General features: G+C 33.1%; 3 protein-coding genes across 3 annotated transcripts; 1 reads left to right on the top strand and 2 right to left on the bottom strand.

The window, feature by feature from the left end:
- Positions 1 to 3,092: 3,092 nt before the first annotated feature.
- On the bottom strand, positions 3,093 to 8,196 carry TRIADDRAFT_20896 (uncharacterized protein; the record flags this gene model as incomplete). Its single annotated transcript, XM_002109226.1, has 24 exons — positions 3,093 to 3,297; positions 3,363 to 3,478; positions 3,577 to 3,762; positions 4,114 to 4,198; positions 4,312 to 4,479; positions 4,613 to 4,724; positions 4,815 to 4,975; positions 5,048 to 5,200; positions 5,279 to 5,352; positions 5,419 to 5,516; positions 5,632 to 5,746; positions 5,825 to 5,887; positions 5,988 to 6,028; positions 6,128 to 6,284; positions 6,361 to 6,443; positions 6,541 to 6,682; positions 6,759 to 6,830; positions 6,901 to 7,020; positions 7,121 to 7,201; positions 7,307 to 7,453; positions 7,534 to 7,620; positions 7,700 to 7,842; positions 7,928 to 7,974; positions 8,057 to 8,196. The coding sequence occupies 24 exons, from the start codon at positions 8,194 to 8,196 to the stop codon at positions 3,093 to 3,095; spliced, it is 2,796 nt and encodes a 931-aa protein (XP_002109262.1).
- Positions 8,197 to 12,712: 4,516 nt separating this feature from the next.
- TRIADDRAFT_53113 (uncharacterized protein) lies at positions 12,713 to 14,140 on the bottom strand (the record flags this gene model as incomplete). Its single annotated transcript, XM_002109225.1, has 3 exons — positions 12,713 to 12,920; positions 13,026 to 13,113; positions 13,411 to 14,140. The coding sequence occupies 3 exons, from the start codon at positions 14,138 to 14,140 to the stop codon at positions 12,713 to 12,715; spliced, it is 1,026 nt and encodes a 341-aa protein (XP_002109261.1).
- A 734-nt stretch (positions 14,141 to 14,874) lies between these two features.
- Positions 14,875 to 16,935, top strand: TRIADDRAFT_53112 (uncharacterized protein; the record flags this gene model as incomplete). Its single annotated transcript, XM_002109795.1, has 7 exons — positions 14,875 to 15,135; positions 15,810 to 15,932; positions 16,021 to 16,143; positions 16,222 to 16,392; positions 16,504 to 16,567; positions 16,645 to 16,802; positions 16,885 to 16,935. 7 exons carry the CDS (start codon positions 14,875 to 14,877, stop codon positions 16,933 to 16,935), a joined length of 951 nt encoding a protein of 316 aa, XP_002109831.1.
- Between the last annotated feature and the right edge of the window lie 174 nt (positions 16,936 to 17,109).

Genomic DNA, 17,109 nt, shown 5'->3' with positions numbered 1-17,109 from the left:
TACTGTTAGTTTTGATCGCTATCGCAAAATTGTATGTGCCCCTCGTAAAATTGGTTTTACTCGAAATCAAATTTCATACATTATATTGGGAATCTGGATATTGTCTATTTGCCTAAATGCTGTTCAAATAAGAATATTAGAGTTAATACCTGCATCAGAGGCCGTTGATAAATTTTACTGCATCGAAGTTTGGCCTTTTCCTAATCATATAAATCGAAGAGCATATTCCATTGCTCTCTTCATTGCTTTGTACGTAATTCCAATTACACTGCTAATATTTTTTTATACGTCGATTGTACGTAAAGTTTATCAGTCCAGGCCTAATGCTGTACCGTCTATTATAGTTAGCAAATGTAAACGTAAGGTAATTCGTATGATGATTATTATTGTAACATTATTCTTTGTATGCATAACACCAAATTATATACTAATATTTCTGTACGATATTTTTTCTGGTGAGCATGTTAATAATATTCCGATACCGCCTTGGTTATCAATCGTAAGCTTATGGATAGCATTTGGTCATTCATTATGCAATCCAATAATTTATTTTGTGTGTTACAGTCGGTTTAGATCTGTTTTTTTGAACATGTTTAGGTGTAAGAATAAATTATCAAAAGATAATAGTATTGGCGGTAATAGCCATTTTATAATTCTCAGTTTATCACCTAGACCTTCAAGATTTTCCATGGCTACCTTGATCTAATATAAAATTTAAGCAGTTCCCTGATTATACTCATATGAGCTTTTTCTAATTATCTATACAATAATCAGTTTATCATCAATAGACAGTATCAGGGTTATCTTAAGAAATTCATGATACTGTAATAGTAAATAACTTATAGCTTATTTATTTATGAAAGATATTTGGAGGCCGTAATAATTTAATTAGATAATACTTAATTATAATATTGTCTTAATTATTATTGCAATTGTAGTGGCCGTAGATCGTTTAGAAAATTACGTTATCCTTAATTGACTAAAGTTATTTGTTAATTTTTCATATCTGATTAATTGCCGCCTAAATAAGTCTCATTCAAAATAAAATAAACATGCCAATACCAAAAAAGTAGTACAATGACGAATCCATCTAATTGTTTTTAATTTACGGTCTTGTTAGTACCACATAAAACTTATTTAACTCGAGATGCAACGCTGTACGGTATATCATTTTACTTAGCATGTTTTAAGGAAGTTGAAACGTAAGAATTATAGTGTAACAATATTTCTTTGATTTATATTTACCTCAATGAACTATAAATTCCGATTTCATTATTGGTACTGATAACGGCTACGCGTAAATAAATACCCATCTTACATTTTACGTTTTAGTATAAAGTGAGAACACTGTGGTAACAGTAAGCGGCTATCCAGAATTCTTCAACTAACAATATCAACGTGATACGATAATACAGTACTAGACATCACTGACAGCGCTCTTCAGCTACTCTATAGTGCTGTTAAACACTATAAGAGCGTGTGTCAAAAGCTACATTTTACAGTACACATGGGTGAGATTCGTTAGTAGTAACTGTGGTGCTGTAGATTGAAGTCAAGTATCTCAAATACAATAAGAGCTAATGGCTACGATGAAAACAATATTTAGAACTGATGATATTACGATATAAAGCACTACGTAATTCGGTTACCAGAAGCACCCTCTACACTGGTGATTTTAAGGAAAGTAATTTTCTTTATTAGTTTTAATTAAATTTATACTAATTTTTAGATCTATACTTACAATAATAGCCATTATAAATTAATTATAAGCGATTTAATTTTGCATGATAAGTGAAAATGGTGATGGATTTACTATTTTTTCGTTACTAATTTTCAAATATAAATCGACTATTATTCAGTGACAACGGAACAGAAACTGATTCGGTAGCTTACTATTTGGCACAGTTTTGAGAAGCTTTATATAGAAGCACAATATAAGGAACTAGGAATAATTAATTCAACGGACGTATAACTCAATCAGCAGACTACTACTGCACGATTAGATATAGTATAAATTGATTGGGAAGGCACAATAGAATGAATCAGACGTAAATTGGCAAATATATTTTGCTTGAGATCCTAGTTAAGCGTTCACTAGTGTGCACCAGTTTCGCCTGTATGGAACTTCTGTAGCGTTTCCTTTCAGTGTTAAAGCGTATCAGTTTATTCGGTACAACATTCGTATTTATACCTATGTAGAAACCTTGTTTATTGCTTGTAACATAAGTACCAGTATACAAGTACATAATCTTTAAGTCTGTAATAGAGAGGTAATACCGAGAGTAAATTTAAGAATATTTGTATGTATTTGCGAGGTATTTAAATCTACTGTGGTGCACTCGAATTTAGCAAGCAGAAATATGTTTATATTATATGATCATTTTACTCTCGAATCCTAATTTTGTCTGTGTATATTTGACGTGAAATATCACAAGTGAGATTCTTTAGTAATATAGTCTATAATTCAGTTGCACGGTGCAAATTATAGTATTACAGCATTGTTACAACATGAATTCATTGATTTCAAGAAATAATATTTCTAACAACATTACATCAAACAAGTTGCTTCATTTTACTTATTAAATTTTAGTCTATGAGTATAAAATTTGTACTAGTAATGAATATCATAAAATAAGAAATGAGACAAAATTTACAAGATTATCTCACAAACAAATCGGTAATTTTTGACGCACATGTACTCAAAGCAAAAATTATTTTATTCGATTGTAAAGCCTGGGGGATATTATTTAGCATAGATAACTGTACGATATTATGACATTAAAGTTAGTTAACAAAATCTATATAACAAGTTTTCAAACAGATAAAAGTATAAAATTGATACAAGCAAAACAAATTTCAGAGTTGATGCAGATACTCTTAATCATTAAATCTACTTTATAAATCTTCTGCATTTAAATAAACTTTACCGGTATAAGATGATGAATAATTACTGGTTCTGTTAATGGTGTTAGGTTCTAAGGTAACAATTTCGTTCATGGCTGTATAAACTCCCCTAGAATTTTAGATGAGTAAATTGGGTCGAAATGAATTGAAAGGTAGATTATTTTTATCTCTACCATTACCAGAAACCGCTAATACCTGATAGATCGCAGATTGCTATGGAGTTCAAAACTTTCTGTAAACAATTGCTGGGTTAACTGCACAGCTCTTTCGTAGTTATCTTCTAATCGGTTGGCGACCATAGGCGAACTAGCAGTTCGAATTGCTAGCATTTCAAGAATTTGTCTAATAGAGATAATCATACATGCAACTTCTCGAGGCATTCTTAAGGCTATCCTGTAAAAGTAACTCTCAATGAATATTAAAATATTTTTTTACTACAACCAGATATCTATCCGTACCAATCGTCAAGTAGAACCAGGTCATCTTTCCACGTGATTCTCTGACATCCAAATAACAATAGGTGTAATGGTGATATTACCGTCAAGTGTTTCAAATAGATAACTTCTGCATGTATCTAACAAATTGTCATTGTATGCACGTATTAATTAATCGAATTACTATACGTTATTAAGCAACAAATCAATAAAGTCAAGTTGAACAGAGATCATATACCTTTTCCGAGTAAGTAAAGAAAGGATAAGGAAATGATTTGCAATTATAGTTAATTGATGATGTATGTATCTGGGCAAACTGTTCGTTATTCATCCGAAGTTTATTGTTTTTATTATAAACACATACGTTGGGATAAAAGCCAATACATAGAAGAGCACATATCTGCAATAGAGAAAGAATTGACATCTCGTTACCTGTTCGTTGTTATAAGAAATAAATATTATACATTAATTAATGTTAGCTTCGTCCTTTATTACATTGTTTAGATCAGTTTCATTCATGATAGGGAGATTTCGTCTCCTAGAGAAGCATTCTGTAATAGCAATTTATTTGTCATTTAAGGTGTCTAAAGGTCTGGAATAAGCATAAGACTCTTCTTTACCTTCACTAAACCCAGTATGAATTAGTAACTCTATTAACCAATTCTAAATAGACAAAGGCCATTTGATGTGAGTTATATACGAGTAGTATTTAATAAACCATCAATTCAATATCTAAAACGTTGGGTGGTCATGCTTAGTTAGATATTTAACTAACTTTAGCTTCGTAAATTAATCGTAAAGCTGATACGGATAGTCCGTGATTTTTGCAAAAATTCTCTTCACTATCAATTCCAGCATTACTGCAACAATAGAATCAATCGAAACATGTTATACGTTCAAAAATACCTATAAAAATCACATTTCTCCATTAAAGCAGTTCAAATTATCTGCTAATTAATTGTTTAAAACTAACCGAGCGCGTTGCCATGCCTGGAATGCTCCTAAAACCGCGATATGATCGCTATAACGCTTACTCGAGAACTGTTTATGCAAATAGGTAGGACCATCAACAATTGATCTTATAACAAACGGTTCGGGTAAGCTATCAGCTACGGCGATAATACAGGCTGCATTTGCGCATCTAATTAATCAGTTTCAGTATTATATTACTATCGTTACACAATATAATTAAACTAGAAAACAAACTTCAATTGATGTGAATATAGATATTACTCCTACAAGAAATTTAATGAGATTCAATGCACAATTCATACTTAAATATGCAGCTGAGTATAATCATTCTACCAAGACGTGGTTCGATTGGTAATTTAGAAAGGATCAAACCGACATCAGTAAATTCAATCATTCTGGTAATTGCACCAATTCCTGCTCGATAATATGTAGATTTTAGTTAATATCCCTTAAATACGCTAGAAAACTGGCTTTTGAGCTTAACGCAATTCCTGACAGACCTACCAATTAAAAATGAGATCGCAACTTCGATAGCTTCTAATGAAGGTGGCTGTAATGCTCTCTTAAGAATAGTAGCAGGATTACCTAGGCTAAGTAGCTTTAATATCAAAATGACTTCGTGTAGCGGGCTTCTTAATATTTCAGGAACGAGATACTGTGGTAGCCTAAGGGCGATTACGGTAATTTGTAAGTTATAGTACATCATGTATCAGCTATATCGTCGGTTTAACCCTTACTTGGTATATTGATCAGTGGTGCAAAGATGAAAGCAGTACCCAGGTCGAGTCCTTCCAGCTCGACCCCTCCGCTGTTTGAGAGCAGATTTAGAAGCCCATATAGTCTCGAACGAACACGAATTGTCCCGAGCACAATAGCGTTTGATAGTGGTTCTAAAATCGCAAACAATGACAAAAATCGAAGCATTTATTACATATGATATGATTTCCGATAGGATCTGCTGCAATTACTTCGCCGAGTCGATAACAAATACCACATCACGAATCGTTATACTTGATTCTGCAATATCGGTTGATAATATAACCTAAAGTAAACGACATAATTAGATCAGTTCATAAACATTGTAAATCTAAAATATCATTGTTACTACCTTAGTAATTTCTGCTTTATTGACATTAAATATATCCCGTTGTGCTTCTCGAGAGATTTGTGAATGGAGAGGTAATAGAAGAAATTTGTTTGTACCTACTTAATATTAATACAAGGTGTATTAGGCATTACTCGTTTCATTGATTTGTATTTCACTAAATCGTTATGATTAATGTATTAATTGCAACTAATATCGTAAAGCAAGTTGACAAACCAAATAATTTGTGATCCTTTAACAAGTGATACAGAGTAGAAATAGCATTCCAATCAGGTAAGAATATTAGAATATTCCCAGAGACGTTTAAATTAACGACGTAGCACAGCAAATTCTTTTTAGAAATAAAAAAGCGGGTTTTAGATCACAGAAGTACTTATAGTTAATGCATTACCCTATAATGACATAATACCTCTATTAAAATAAATTCTTTGCTACTGGCTTCGTATAGTGGGGAATCAGCATTAACATTGGCCTGAAAGATATTAAATTCAAAAATTAGTCATTTTATGATATTGATCAAGACGAGCTATTGATAAAAACTTGTGAAACTGAGTCTATGCTAGTAGACTAACCTGAGGTTCAATAAGAGTTACACAGTCTTCTAAAAAATACTCTATAACAAAACCAATTTGTTCATTTAGCATCACATAGCTCACATCCAAAATTTTGTGTATCACTGCAATAAACCATTAAATAAACCTTTTTAGTTTACCTGTAACCGAATAACACTTTTCAGTTATGTTGATTATAGGACATTTTCCAAAGTAACTAGATATATCGTCATTATCAGCTGTAGCAGACATCAAAACGACTTTGAGGGTTGGATATGTTCTAATCATGTCTCGCAGTATCAGTAGTAACACGTCAGTCTGAAATGTAGTACACATAATAGATGTTGACATTTACTGTAAGTCTTATATTAAAATCTCTTAATAAAATAGTAACCTTAAGGTCGCGTTCATGGATCTCATCTATAATCACATGTGATACACCTCTCAATCCTGATTCCATTCTGCGTAGTAGTACATCTTTTATTATAAAAATTATAAATTTATGGTAAAAGCATAAAAGTACCAGATTTATCAAGCATATAGATAATAACTTATCAGTAAGTTGTTTACCAACCAGAAGTGCAAAATAATATCGAAGCGTGGGGTCTAGGTAGCAGCTTCTCAAATTTTACGCAGTAACCAACGCTCTCACCTAAAACTTCGCATCTTTCATAGGCTACCCTTTCAGCGATTGATATCGTACAGATGCGTTGTGGCTACAGTGCGATACTAGAGTATGAGCTTATTGTATCTTCAACTTGGAAACACATAATATTTAATAACAGTAAAAACCTGAGTAACTATAACAGCACAATCTGATCCACGCTCTCGACCAATCATATCATCAACAACGAATTGCGGTACCTAACAAATTGATGTCTTTTAATTGATTACTATTAAACATTTAATCTTTTGGATTAGATTTTCGTAATACCTGCGTGGTTTTTCCACAGCCTGTCATTCCGCAAATGATTACTACTGGATTACAGTCAATAGCATCCAATATTCTTACGGCCGATCTTGATATAGGAAGACTTTGACGTTCTAGGATTCTCTAGAACAGGCCATTCATAAATTAATCTTAATTCTTCGGATGTAATGTTGCCGCAAATGTATGTGAAGAGAGTAAAATCAGTCTGTTAGCTAGAGCTTACCTGCTGTAAAGCAGGTTCGAACTTAAGTTTACGCTGTTGTTCAGTAAATAACTGCTTATTTGTTGTATTCTTATTGGAATTCTGTAAAGAATAGATAATATAAAGATGCACCATACACTATAAGTTAACATAAACGTGCTCGTATTTAGAAGTATGTTAATCCTTAATAAAATTGAAAGTAATTACTATAGAAATTTCACAATTGGTCCACGGATTCCATGATACAGAAGGCGATCGCCAAGTTATAACACTATCCGTACCACAGTCGTTCTGGCCGACTTTGAATTGGCGGGGAGATTCAAATAACGTACTTTCGGAAGGTTTATTATTTTCCTAATATTTAATAATTTAGATATTGTTAAACTAATTCAGAAAAGAGATGTTCTTTTTAATTAAATTGATGATTAACTAACCTGAGGGCAAAATTCAAATAGAGTTGTAATATTTCTTAAAGAAGACAAAATGCTATCTGAGACTCTAAAATCGAAAGGTCCCGCATTCTGATAAAGTAAGAAGAAATATTTATATGAGTCTTGATGACGTTGCCTAAATTTTAGGCAGTAATTTCAAGGAGTTTACTTGTTCTTCTTTCTTCGTCGTATCAGTTAATTCGGAAAAATAAGCCTCTATCTCTCCAAGTCGATATAATTGTCCAACTAATGAGAGAGAACACATGCGATTTGCTTGCTTCTTGGTAGGTCCAGAGCCAGATCCAGTAATTACTAAAAATTGTCGAATTAAATGTTGCCAATTTAAATTGAAATATATTCTCTGTACCATTATCCTTGCCTAATTAATATCTAGTACCTTTGCCTAAGTGTTTAATGGTAATCGTCATCGACGCAGTATATGTTCTACAGTAAAACAATTGAATAGGATATTGTAAATTATCGAAACAAGAATTTGAAATAAGGTATACAATAGCTTAGAACAAACCTTAAATGATCTGGTCCATTCGAAGTGTAATCGAAATTAAGAGGTAACTTATTCTTTTGTAAATATATATTAAGTTTCGGGCGAGAATTTTCCATAGTCCAATTTCCAGTATCTGATACAGTGTGTGAACTGTCCTTCATATTTTCAATATTAAATAGATCGTATTAAATGGTCACGATCTTGTATTGTACGATAATTATAATTTACATCTTAAAAAATGATTTATAAATACATACCGTATTATTTGTTGCAGTCGTCAAGTAATGGGGTATTGCTTCATTCTCTACATAATTTAAGAGAGAAATAATGAGAGCAATGTAATAGGTCCTTAGCAGTCTCTTAACTGTACAGAATTTGTTAGCTACCACGACGCATCACAGATTTTTCATCTCTGTTTCTCATTTCGACTATATCTGTTTCATCCTCAACAGTAAAGGATGCTGTCGTAAAACCAGTACCATTAAATTTCGTATTGGTATTTGACGCCCCAACGCTATTACGATCACTAGGATTAATCTGCATAAATTAAAATATGATATTTTTGTACATAAAAAATGAAAGTATAACGACAAACATACATATACATACTGTAGCATGCTTAAAGAGTAGCAGAAACCTGTAAACAAGTACATACTACGAGGAGAATTAATGCATGGCTTTGAATACGAACTTTAGACTTTCTGCTTGGAGTGTAAGATTCTATTTCTTTAAGACAGTATAACTGCCGAACTACAGACAAACAGCATAACTGAGCAGCCTCTTCCTTCGTGAAACCAGTTTCAGCAGCAGTTACTTCTAAGTATTATAATTACAATCAGAAGGGATTATTCCAACAGTAAAGTATGTAGAAACATTATTTATGAACTTATGCCACAGTACCTTTAGCTAAACTATCGATGTATATTGAAAATGATGCTCTAAAACGTCTTATATATGTTTAATGTAACATATATATAGATCCATTGATTAGAATTACAGAACAGAAATTTATTAATTTGTTATAAACCAAAGTATATAATACTTCTCATCATCAGATCCGATCGTGAAATATTTAAAATCGTTTGATAAATTATTCTTCTGCAAGTATTCATTGAGACGAGGACGAGAATTATGCAAGGTCCAGTAACCATTTACGGCTAAGTCGGGAGATTCCAACACATCGACATCAAGTAGCTTAAGAAAATGAAGCCAGGATAGTAGAGAAAGCTTCCATTAGCCGAATATTTGCACTTCTCCCGTTCAAAATAATCTACGCATCGCTATGCATCTTATACCTGTTCAGCCTTCCTTTTATTATTAGATGATAGTACACGTTCGTATCCAGAGTCTTGATTACAGATCTTCTTATCTTTTAGCAAGAATAACAAGGTAGACTGAGTCGGTGGTAGTTTGGCAATTGGTTATTAGGAAAGTACTAGCTATCTGCTAACCTTGGTAGCAAGGTCTATCTTCATGTTGCAAAAGCGGACTATTCTTGATTTCGTAACGTTACATCGCAATTTCAATAAGTTAGCCGAACGTAGAAAATGATTCGAAATTAATTACCTACAGATATCTATTAAATAAGCAGCAACTTTTCGATCTTAAACCGCATTTTTATACTTGTATTAATATGCAAAAGTTTAAGATATACAATATTTGGGTAGTCATCCTGGTTAGTGCATGAGACATTAAAGGCATGATGAGTTCTTGTAAATACATTACGCAGAGAAAGAGCTAATAAGCTAAATTTCTTCTTATATTTATTAACAGTTGATTAAAGAGTCAACAGTCAATACCTCAATATCAACAGCTCCTGGAATTATAATTGATTTCTCTTTCGATAAATATCTACAAAAATCAAGCGCGGCTGCTGTTTGTGCACTCTTTTTGTTTCTCGCTACTCCTGTACCTACATAGTCATGATTAGCCACACGAACCTAACCAAAATATAACAATTATGCTGCACTTTATATTTAGATTCAGCTTTTTTAATTATTTGCAGACTGAAGTGATTCAGTTTTACAGTACGCATATGTCTTCGTTTGACTTGCACTAAAGGTAAATTCTTCACGGAATTTATTTTAAGCAAGTTAAACGGAGGACAGCTTCGGATTGAAGAATATAATTAATTTTTATGATACGTCTTTAGATGATGTTGTGGCGTGTTGATCGCGATCATGGTGTCCTAGTAGATCCATGTTATGATACGTTTAGAGCATGCCCTCAACAAGAAAAATATAAATTTTATTGTCTTCTTGATGCCGGCACAACGACATACTGTACGATGACAAAATTTTTAAAGGTTTTCATTAAAATATCATTGCGTTCAATAATCTCCGATTTTGGTCAGTAGTGAGCATTCTAGACCTTAATGCTTTGTATGAGTGAGACTAAGTGCATATTGAATTCTTGTGCAGCCTTCGTCACAGATATATTTAGCACTAGGACATTATCGGAGTCTTAACAGTAATAGTTGCATAATCCTCAGGTCTTGGGAAGCGGCGCACTGTTCTATTGTATATACGTAACTGACTTATATTTAGTTAAGAGATTTATCTGCAACATAAGTGAATATATTATAGAACATCATAGTCCTGTTAAATAACTAATAGTGGAAATATTAATTTGGGTTAAAAATCATTTCGACTCTTTAATAAGTCATGATCTAGTATTGATATGCTTTTTGACATTTTTAGACTCAGAGTGTAATTAATGTACGACGAGTACGAGTAAACTTCACTATTGGCTAAAAAATTTCAGGTTTTCTCACGTCTTCGAAGTTACATCATAGAACGCTTCTATGTATTGAAATTTTTGTAATTACTAACTTCTTCGCAAGTACGTCGAGTATTAACGATGGAGACAAAAAAAGGATTTACTGTAATATCTGACTTATTAATAGCGAAAGATTAACTTACTATTAGATTGAGTTTTGGTTTTTAAAACACTGCAAAAAGACAGTGTCTAGCTGACATAAGCCGAGTAGTGTAAATCATAGAGGTAAAATTTATTTACTTCTATGATGAAAACTGAAAAGAAGTTTTACGCTAGATACAAATCTTGCACAACCTAATGCTACACGGTAAAGCACAATTTACCATTCTCTGTTTCTTTCAATATCATGTGGCATGAACTATCTCTGCCTTTACGATAAACGCATGTAAGTACATTTCAGAGCTTACATTTATACTTGTGTAAGTAACGAATGAAGCTGCTTACGATTGACTGTCAAACTATGAAGGTACAGCAGAGTTCATGCTTATTTCAATGGCTGGATTTTAGAAGTTTTACAATTTAAAGTGATACCCACTTCGCTAACAAAACCTCCACCACATGCCTTCACGGTATATTTGGGAGTGATTTTCTGTTTTCCACAGTAGGCGTACAGAGAATTCTTAATCCCAGTGGCCATTATTGTACAGTAGGGTTATGTTCTGTGTTCTATATATGTACGTTACTGTATATATGTCACGGTCCAAGCTTGCCTACTGACTACAGTATAGCCAGAATTCACTAGTTCATCTGTCCACGATTGTAACATTGTACAGTGTACAGTACAGTGTACTGATGTACACTGTACAGTACAGTGCTGCACAGAACTGAGTATGCGTAGAATACTATTTGTATTCTGCATTCGATTCATAATTCCCGCCGTTTCGCTCATTAAAAACGTACTGCTGTATACTGTACTGTACTGTACACTGTAGATGTTGATTTCGATATCTCAAATACTCAGCATACAGGCTATGATTCAGATTTTTTATGCCAATTAAAGAGTAAGATGTCGCGCCAACCCAAGTAGAAAATGGTAAAAATTTGAGTTATACAGTGCTGTAGATTGCAAAAGTGATACAATACAGTACAGTATATCATCGTTAAGCTAATCTCCCTCCAGTGATATTATGTTGTAAACAGACTCCGATAACTATTATTGAATAATATGATATTACTGTACCATCAATTATATTACTGGATAAAGGTATTGTACCGTGTAATACGTAGATAACTCTGGCATGCACTACATTTTTCATAGCCTCGATCTGTTGCCAGTTTTTTTCACGGACAATCATACAGTACTGTGCGACAGACAGTACAATCAAGCATTGAGTGTAGTCTTTCAAAATATTGCCATTTACCCGATTTACATAGCAACGTTCATAGGTAAGAAGTGCATCTAACGTTACTAGTCTAGAAGTCGTTGGTGGCTGACCTTTTCATATTTCTTTTCAGATTTGAAAGGTCTAATAGCAGTTATTAAAGTAAAGTTTATACGAGCTCGTATACTAAATCGAACGCAGATATGTACAATTTATTACAAATAAAATTATAATGCTAAATAATAAGCGAATAATTATAAATAATAATAAGATACGCGTATGTTAATTAAGCAAGAACGAAATCATTATAACATCATGAAATCTCTCAAATTTCAAAGAAAATTATATTCTAGGAGTTATCGTGAATACTCATATGTTGTACTGAGTATTTGATATCGAGGAAATATGGTATAGAGTAAATTTAAGGTACACATTGTATAAATACCGCATAAAAATTCATCTCATTATCAATACGGACGGGTACATTATTATATCAATGACCTACAGAACCCTAACGAAGCGCGAGTAATTGTAATTATAAATTTATCGAATAAAAAGCTCATATCAAGCGAGAATCCTAATTCTTTGTTAAATTTTCGGATCGGTAGCCTTTCCAAACCTTTACTTTCCCAAACTTGGAGCTAAAATTCTTAATAAAATTCTTTCTAATTCCTTCATAACAAACTTTGTATCCAATATGAGTATGAGAGAAATACGCTAATTTGAAGTTAAAAATTGGGAACAGTTTTGTGCTGCGATCTGTGTTTGTAGAAGTGATATTATCCCTACATATAATAAAGTTGTTGTTAAGATAATTTTTATCGTTATATGTTATACGAGAACTTCGGATCGATACTCTAAGTCATTATAATCAAATTATATCTGCTTACTCTTTTGAGATTATTTGATCGTTGGGAATTACAGCTTGAAGATCTTCAATAACAAATCCGTGTTCTTCTGTGCTGTTATCCTGCAATCCTAATATAATTTGATTACATAATTTTACGGAGTCATTTTTAGAAACTTTCAGTTCAGTACACATATTGATGAATGCCATGATGATAACTTCTGCCCACTGCTCGGATGTGTTAACTATATCTTCTGTATAAAAAGAAATATAAATTTCCGTAAATGATATTGGTGTCTTTTTCTGAGATAAATCCGAAATAATTAAATACGGATATTGTCAGTTTATTTTTCAATTATTTCGATTTATGCTTGCTAAAGCACAAAATAATAATGATTGTAGTAGCTTATAGCGTTTGTTATACTTACCTTCTTTGTTTAAACTTAAAGGACAACAAGAAGCAATTATTCTTGAATCATAAAGTGCTTGAATAATATCTTTAGAAGTATTCCAATGCTTTTCAAGGTTTCTCTCTGTTACATTCGTTGCCCACGAAAATTCAGGACGAATAACGTTATCGAATCGTAAGGATTGTAAAATTCTATCAATTGTGGTTGCACCAACTAGACTATATACAATCGTATTCGATAGCAAAAAAGATTGTATATCTTTTGCGACAGTGCCAAATTGTGACGGTAGGCAACATATAAAAAGCACATTAACCTTATTACATAGGCACTGATTATCAAAACTGCACCAAACGCCTCGCTGAGCTAAATCCTGTAACAGCTCCGGTCTTCTTGTAGAAATAAAAAGTTCTTCCGGTCTAACACCTGCAAAAGCTAATAATGAGGTGGCCAGTTGCCTACCAAGTCTACCACAGCCAATAATTCCCACTTTAACTGGGTCACGCTGAATAGATGTATTTAGAATCCGAGAACTGCTGGGCCTATGAACTACTCTAGAGGAGTATTCTTCCAATACCACTTGTCGTAATTCATTAAGTACGCTAACAAAGTACGTAGCCTGGGCACAAGCTGCAACAGTTAGTATATAACTTCTTATTCTAAGGTGTAAATAGTGACCATCAGTTTCATCGAATGCTGATTGAAATTGCAGAGAAGGTAAGTTTCGTGTGATGTCTGATTCTAGGGACATTTATTCCTTTTATTTTACTATGACATTCGTCGTTAAGATAACAAGATAAAAGTAAGATTTGCACGTTTTTAACAGTATTTATAAACTCTTTTCACTGTATATTTAAATTAGGCATCAATCAATCAATCTACTTCAATGACTTTAAATGAAATACGTAAATAAATAAGAACATGAAAATTTAGCAAAAGTTTGATGATATCTGGTTAACTAAATGCTCACCCGCAAGCACGATAGTGAGATACAGCATATGCTAGTATTACTGTACTCTCCTCAACTGTATCACGACGTGACAAAAGAAATACGTATACGAAAGCGAAGTTACAATAAAAATCATTACATTAAAAACGGGTATGAAATACGAGTTATTAAAAAGAATGAAAAGACAGCAGTCGTTTTGGTATGATCTTGGTTACCATAGCACCAAATACTGTACGCTGCACAGTGTACACTGTACAGTGTACAGTCGTGTGTAAAAATTTTGCAAATTACAAATTACTTGTACAGTACAGTACAGTATAAGAGGGTCTCTAGTGTTCATGTGCACTGTAACTATCGATTAACTACTGTACTGACGCTGTACTGTGCAGTGTACAGTACAGCACTACAGACTGCTTAGATATGGAATCTGTACTGTGCCGTAGTCCAGTCCACAACTTCCAGTATTGCTTAAGTGTACTGTACTTGTTACATACTCTCTTCACTTCTCTCGTACACTCTACAGTACAGTAGTTATCATGGCAGAACCCGCAAAGAAAGTGTTAAAAAGTAATGCCCCATCAGATAATAGTAACGTAGGAGCTTATGAAGAAGTTTGTTATGAACATCAGGAAGTGTTAGAGAATATAGAACTAATCCAATCTCAAATTGAGGCTTTAAACGAAAGAGGAGCGGACGAAATATTGCAAATAGAAATAAAATACAATACAATTAGGGAACCTTATTACTTAAAAAGGGCGAAACTGATTGAAAAGATTCCACATTTTTGGATAACTGTCGTAAGTTATTACAAATATAAAAGGATAGTTTCGCAAATTCTTCGTGAAGTATCAACTGAGCGTAAAGTTTTAACCTACGTACTCGTTATGATTAACTGCTGTTGATGTGTGTGTACAGTGCATCGTTGTGATGATTCCGGCCATGTTCAATTATATTTACGCAGCTAGCTACGATACTGTATTATTCATTGCATTACGCTGCAAGTGTCCATTGGTTAAGGTACTGTACTATACTGACTGCTTAGTCTTTTTGTGGTTGGTCCACAAATTTGCTTTTACTGATCACGGGTCTAGCAAACGAATGAAAATGTAGTAGTTATCTTTTATTCGCAAACATGGCAGGGCACTCACTTACTTTACAAGATATTCCGCCCAGTTGTATCGATTTACTGCTGCAGTAAAGTGACATTTCATCTGAACTCTCTAAAGCTCGTAGGTTACACTTAACCTTAATGAGTAGTAAGCAATAAAAATCATTTATTCTTTCTTTTTAAATACGATGAGATTATCCTCGCTGTATATCTACAATCTGCAATGAGTCTACAGTTTTGCGTTTATAATCGCGGGTAATTAATCCAGAACGATGTCGGATATCGATTTTGATATGCAACGCGACGTAATAATTCTTTCAAAGAATTGAGAATTTGTATTTGTTTATTACCGTGATATCCTAGTTGTTAAGCCATCCTACCATTGGCTGTCTAATTAATGAAAAGGACGAAGATGTCCTCAGTTACTTGGAATCGATCGATGTTCGGGAATACGAGGACATAAAATCAGGATATAGGATCACTTTTGTTAGTTTGTGCGATTGCTCTACTTGTCCATTTCTTGTAAAGTTAAATTAATTTATTTTTATTACTGACTTTAATACGTATATCCTAGAAATTTAGCGAAAATCCTTACTTAGGAAATAAGTTAATTCAAAAGGATGTCATTATTAAGTACAATGATGATGGCAATGTTATAAGCACAAAATGTACACGAATCGATTGGAAGGAAGGCATGGTAGGGTGAAATCTTGATTTACCGTAGCAATCAATATCTGTTTATTATTTCTCTCAGTCTTGAATCATTTAACTGCAGGATGTTACCGCTATTGAAAATACTGTAACGACAGGCTCAAAGAGGAGACGAGAAGATCACTATAAGAGCTTTTTCTCTTGGTTTTCAAGTCAGGATCACGTATTAAACGGTGATGACATTGGTGATGTTATCAAAGATGACATCTTTCCTAATCCACTTCAGTATTATATAGTAAGTTATCAATCTGTAATTTAGATACCAAAAGTTTGCGTTTAATTTTATCTTTGTATTACTATACAAGTACAAACTCTTATAGCGTTGCTTCACTGATTCATATTGCAGAATACTGCGGAAGCTGAAATTGAGGATGATGAAGATGTAGTTGTTGTAGATGATGAGTCTGAAGGTTAACAACTTAAATGTATTGAATTGTAGTAACAGTTTTTTATTGGATATGCCATCATACAATATTTCTTTCAACAGATACAGAGTTTCAAGATTCCGTTGATGAAAATAATAGACGTGACGTCTTTAATGACCAAGACGTAGAAGAAAGTAACCTTGAGCAAATAATAGAAAAGGAGAAAGAGAAAATATCGGATGATAGCAGCGAAGAAAATTTAGAAGACGATGATTTTGAAGTTTGTTATGCTATAAATTTATGATTCAACTCCAATCACGATTGTATTTTATTATTAATCCTCCTGATACTATTTTGCTCAGAGTGAAGGTGAGTATGACGAGGAGGTTTTAGAGGACGAAGATGAGGGATAAAGGTAACGCTGGATCGAAAAGTAAGTATTCTAAAAATTTTACAAATGAGGTCCCATACAGTTGGCTGGTTAACTTTAACCGACGTCTTTGTCGATATTGGATGGATATTTAGTAAAGTTCCTGTAATAAATGCAAAGTTGATTGTAATAGCCATGACTTCTAGAATTCAGTGCT

The sequence above is a fragment of the Trichoplax adhaerens genome, genomic scaffold (assembly GCF_000150275.1).
Source record: "Trichoplax adhaerens TRIADscaffold_2 genomic scaffold, whole genome shotgun sequence".
Taxonomy (NCBI): domain Eukaryota; kingdom Metazoa; phylum Placozoa; class Uniplacotomia; order Trichoplacea; family Trichoplacidae; genus Trichoplax; species Trichoplax adhaerens.
Note: the sequence above shows the minus strand (reverse complement) of the source record. Positions and strands in the feature narration are given on the sequence as shown.